Source organism: Tuber melanosporum (genome assembly GCF_000151645.1).
Source record: "Tuber melanosporum whole genome shotgun sequence assembly, scaffold_108, strain Mel28".
NCBI classification, from domain to species: Eukaryota; Fungi; Ascomycota; class Pezizomycetes; order Pezizales; family Tuberaceae; genus Tuber; species Tuber melanosporum.
In genome coordinates this window covers 140677-145565 of record NW_003298764.1, presented here as the reverse complement: position 1 = coordinate 145565, position 4889 = coordinate 140677, and the positions used below count along the sequence as shown (strand labels likewise).

Genomic DNA, 4889 nt, shown 5'->3' with positions numbered 1-4889 from the left:
TCTTTCTCCCCATTTCGCTCATTTTCATTTGTTTCCGGCTACTCCATCCTCTTAGTACTGAATTGTGCCGAATTGTATGATACGAGTACTCCGGGGCAAATTATCCGCCTGGATTACTGTACAGTACAGTACTGTACCTGTCGCACTGGATCCCGCGGGGCGATGAGTATCCGATCATTAAAGGCCCCGTTGTTATAATAACTTGACTTGGAGCACCACCTCCTCATCTGCTGTCGGCGAGTCAGCACGTCAGCCAGCAAACAAACATACAGAGCAAACACGAGACCTTTAAAACCGAAACGAAAGCTATTTTGGCAAACAAAGCAGCAATGGCGAAACCATTCAACTCGTCACACATTCAGTTCGGGGGTCAAGTGTTCAACGAAACACTTCTGCAAGAATTCAATTATGGTGTGGTCTTGCCCCCCCCCTCCTCCCCTCAACTTCTAACAAACTAATGTGGGTTAACCCTGAAAAGGAATATACTCTAATGGCACTCTCTCAAACAGCTCCCGTTGCTACCTCGTCTTCGATACCTATAGGCCCTGGATAGCATCGAACGGTAGTGTGTTTAATGGAACCAAGTGCGACTCTCCCATCAACCCCATTGCCACCCGGGGGGCCCTAGGGATCACCTTCGCGGTGCTCTACGCGGTGGTGATCGTCTTTGTCTGCGTCCACCTCCGCAAGCACGGTGCTACGCACCTACCACTAGAGAAACGGTTCCGGCTGGTGTCGAGGCGGTGGCAGTGGTACTGGCTGATGATTACGTGCGCTTGTGGAATGATGAGTGGATTCACAGCTATTGATATCGATAGGGATTACCTCATGGGCACGCCGTTCATCCTGTCTGTGTTGTTTTATTGGGTTATGGTCCCAACAACTCTTGCGGCCGTTTGGGAGACAACAAGGCATTGGGGGTCGTTCCTAGAACGACAGATCATGGAGAGTAGCCCTTTTAAGCTTTCGCAGGAGGATAGACGATCTAAGATCGAGTTTTATGTTCCATTAGTATTCTACTTGTTTGCATTTCTCGTATGCCCCCCTTTAACTCCTGGGGTTGGACCTTGACTAAACAAACAGACATTCTTTCTCTCAATCCTCCGCTCCTGGAACCCCATCCGCAAAGGCTTCAAGTCCGCCATAACAGACCCCCGCTTTCGCACCTCCGCAGTTTTCTCACTCATCGCCCTCCTGGTGATTGTGTTCTCATTCTGCGTTAGCATCCACTACTACAAGCCACTATCCCACCGCATCCCTGCCAAGATCCCAATCTGCATCACCCTTGCCTTCGTCCGCGTTGCCTACGCTATCGCGTGTTCCTGGGAGGCCGACATAAACCCATTGTCTATACATGCTTCCCCCGCTTACGTCTATGCGCTGGGGTACCTGCCCAGTTTGGGCATCATGCTCACAATGATTGTGGCCGGTTATAGGGAGATGAACGAGGATTTGTTTATCAAGAAGTTGAAGGCGGAGAGGATTAGGTTGGCGGATGGGGAGATTGAGAAGGGGAGGAGGGAGGAGTTGAAGAAGAAGGAGGAGGAGGGGTTAAAGAAGGTTGGGGAGTGATTTTTCTGATGGAGTACGGGGAAGAGTTGTAATCTTTCGGGTGTCAGGTGGTTGGTTAGTCAGAGGAGCACCTTTATCCGGAATCTTTTTCCCCTTCGTTTTCGTTTAGCATGACTCGGGATATTGTCGTTTTTCCCGTTCCCTCTTCCAATTTCGACTATATAAATAGGGACGCCGGCCTTTTTCCATTTTTCCCTTTCATTACCAATCTATCCATCCATTCCTTTCCTCCCTTCTTTCCTCCCTTCTTTAAAGCGGAAACGACACAACTTGTACGTCTACCATCATACCACACCATACAATACAATACCACAATCTAGCCTGGCATAATGGCTTCATTCATTTGTTCTCCACCAAAAAGCAACCGCACTCCTCTTCACTTTACTCCACTACACTTTACTTTACCAAAAACAAGGCACTTGTCTTAACAGAATTGGCCAAGACATGCCCCCCTCCGAAAAACCGGCATCGGGAAGGGGGAGAAAGGTACAAACCCGGCCGAAGGGTTCAACCACCGCCACCGACGTCATTGTATGGCCAGCCGCCACCCGCACGCAGGCACGCACGCAGGCACGCAGGCACGCAGGCACGCAGGCACGCAGGCACGCAGGCACACACGCAAGTGACTAGGTGATAGGAACTGGCCGAGGCACGATTCGTACACACGAACAACGCAGGCCTGGTTAGTTGGGCTGGAAGGAGGGACATGTGGAATTACGTTTGTTATTGTATTTGCAGTGCGGCGCAGTGTGTTAAGTTAGGAAGCGGGGGTTGCAATAATAGTACTATAGTATACAATATCGTAAAGTACCAGGTCAAATCGTTTCGTCCGGCGATGCAACCACAACTCCACCACCACTATAAATTTACCACCTAGGCAACCACAACTACACAGAATGAAGTGAAAATTTAGTTAGAGATTCAATAGATATAAGAAAATTCTCATGTGAAATTATAGAATAAAAAATCAATAATTTGTATACCATCTCTTTGCATCTAAAACAGCAGCCACTCTCCTAGGCATAGACTCCCACAGCCTTTCCAAAAAATCCCCCTCTATATCATGAGTCCAAACCTTATTAAGAACTTCTGCTAAATGTCTTCTAACAGTTTCTGGACCAACCACCCTTAGTCTTATGAATATCAGGAAAGTGCTGGTGTAGCTTTTCCTTTACCCTCTTTCAACAGTGCTCAATAGGATTGAGATCAGAGGAATTGGGTGGCCATTCCATAACCTGTATGTTGTTTTCCTCAAACCAAGCCATAGTATCCTTTGCAGTATGTATCCTTGCACCATTCTGCTGAAATATAGAATCCCCAACTGTGTCCTCCACCTCCTGCCAGGTATCAACTAAACCATTTTCCAAAACTCCAATATATACAAATCCGTTCACACTCTTCTCAAAAATGGGTATCAGAGGACCTTTATTTTTAGCCAACTTTTACTCAGGTGTTCCGAATACCCAAATACCCTTAGGATCTTTAACCTTTTCAACCATGCATTCATTACTAAAGATGACACCCTCAAAGTGCTTCTTTGTCCAATCCTTATGCTCCATACTCCAAGCTAATCTCTTAACAGCATACTCATCTTCCAGAAGAGCTCTCTTCCTTGCTCTCCACTTCTTCATATTAACTGATGCCAAAGCTCTCTTGATAGTACTCAGAGAGGCATATAGTGCAATATCATTGCACAATTCTGACAGGGTTTGGCAGTGTGCCTTCTTGGACTCTCTGGCTAGGCAGCGGTAGGTTCTGCTATTGATAATTTTGTGTCTTCCTGGTGCTGGAAGGTTTTTCTCATCACCCCTCTTTTGATAACGCTTATGAAAACTGAGAACTATACTCTTTAAACAGTTTAAGAGCTTTCCAATTTCAACAAATGAGAATTCTTTTTTTCTCAGAGCAACAATTTGCCCTTTCTCAAAGTCTAAGAGATGGCCGATCTTTTCAGAAGGCATTGTGGTTGAGGGGTGGTTGATCGGTGGGGTGGGGTGGGGTTTTTTGAGGTGTTCAATTACCACTGATCGGATGAAACGATTTGACCTAGTACTGTACTGTACAATACCGTGCACAGTGCACAAAGCCTTTCGGAGTCGGACTCGACCGGGGACCAGTACGGTAGGAGTGCGTATTCTGTTGTGCAAGTAGCGTATAATAAATATTGATATTCTTATTATGTACTTTACTCGAGTAACAGTACAAGTTAGCGAAAGGCACGATCCGATGATCTGATACCCCATCTAATCAAACATTTTCTTCCTCCTGTCCAAACCCCCGACAACAACGAGGCATCCCCCCAGAGAGCCGGGCAGAATGAAAGGGACAAAAGCCAGCGAAAAAAAAAAAAAGCGGAGAAAAGCGGAACCAACAAAGAAAGAAAGACCTCCGACTTGGTCGGAAATGCATAAGAAAGCATCCCGCCAGGTCTCCCTCCACATTGCCAAGAGCTAACTAACCAGGTGTCATCGGGGCCACAGTCACAGACCAACTAACTAACTATAAAAAAAGGAGTGGTTAATAATTTCCAACTCGCCCGAGGTCTCTGATGAGTTTCTGCAACTCGTGGAAGGGTTGAGCATCACATACCGGTATGTAGGTACGAGCGATCATTGACACTTTACCTAACTTATTATATAAATTACCAACTAGCGTATGTCACCGTGCCGCACAGTTAAATTTACATAGAAAATCTCAAATACTAGCAATTGAACCGTGCGCCGGGTATACGAGTATATATTGTGGTCCCAAATTTCCTTCTCTGGGAAAAGGTGTGTGTGAGAAACACGGGGACTGTAAAAAAAAAAAAGTGAGTTGTTCAACCTCTCCGAAAGACGGGAAAGAAAGAAAAAAAGAAAGAAAAAACATCATACTAGACCTTACCGGCAGACTGTTCAATCACTCGTGGTGTCGTGACGTTTGTGAAACGGGCTGCTATTGCATACTGGGGAAAATTGGCTAGAGCCTCAGAATTTTTGTGGTATGTAATAGCAGTCAGTTTTTTTTCTTTTTTTCTTTACGAACGTCACAGGTGCTTGTGATTCTGCGCTACTGATGCTATCTGCTGAGTATGTAAGCACAGTACATGTACCTGTACGTATATATGCATAGGTTGGGGAAATCTTAGGCGATGGGGCAGATATATACGCTAGGGTACCGGTATCATATAATACGCCCTAATATCATGTATAGCTGCCCCTGATATCGCTATCATATCAAAGATCCCTCTACCTTGAGCGAGCGAGCTGCACTGACTCAACTCGGCTTAGGGGATGGAGGGGGCTGAGAATGAGAGGGTGAGAAGGGGTGAAAGAGTG

At 46.1% G+C, this 4889-nt stretch overlaps 1 protein-coding gene; it reads left to right on the top strand.

Moving 5' to 3' along the window:
• The first annotated feature begins 239 nt into the window (after positions 1–239).
• On the top strand, positions 240–2372 carry GSTUM_00000264001 (uncharacterized protein). XM_002835439.2 has 3 exons: positions 240–411; positions 479–1035; positions 1084–2372. Exons 1-3 carry the CDS (start codon positions 330–332, stop codon positions 1570–1572), a joined length of 1128 nt encoding a protein of 375 aa, XP_002835485.1. The 5' UTR covers positions 240–329; the 3' UTR covers positions 1573–2372.
• The last annotated feature ends 2517 nt before the right edge of the window (positions 2373–4889 follow it).

Bases quoted from the DNA above. Each gene is read 5' to 3' on its own strand.
- GSTUM_00000264001 (XM_002835439.2), top strand. From the start codon at position 330: ATGGCGAAACCATTCAACTCGTCACACATTCAGTTCGGGGGTCAAGTG. The intron at 412-478 runs GTGTGGTCTTGC...AACCCTGAAAAG, and splicing joins TCTGCAAGAATTCAATTATG to GAATATACTCTAATGGCACT. The intron at 1,036-1,083 runs GTATGCCCCCCT...CTAAACAAACAG, and splicing joins TCTACTTGTTTGCATTTCTC to ACATTCTTTCTCTCAATCCT.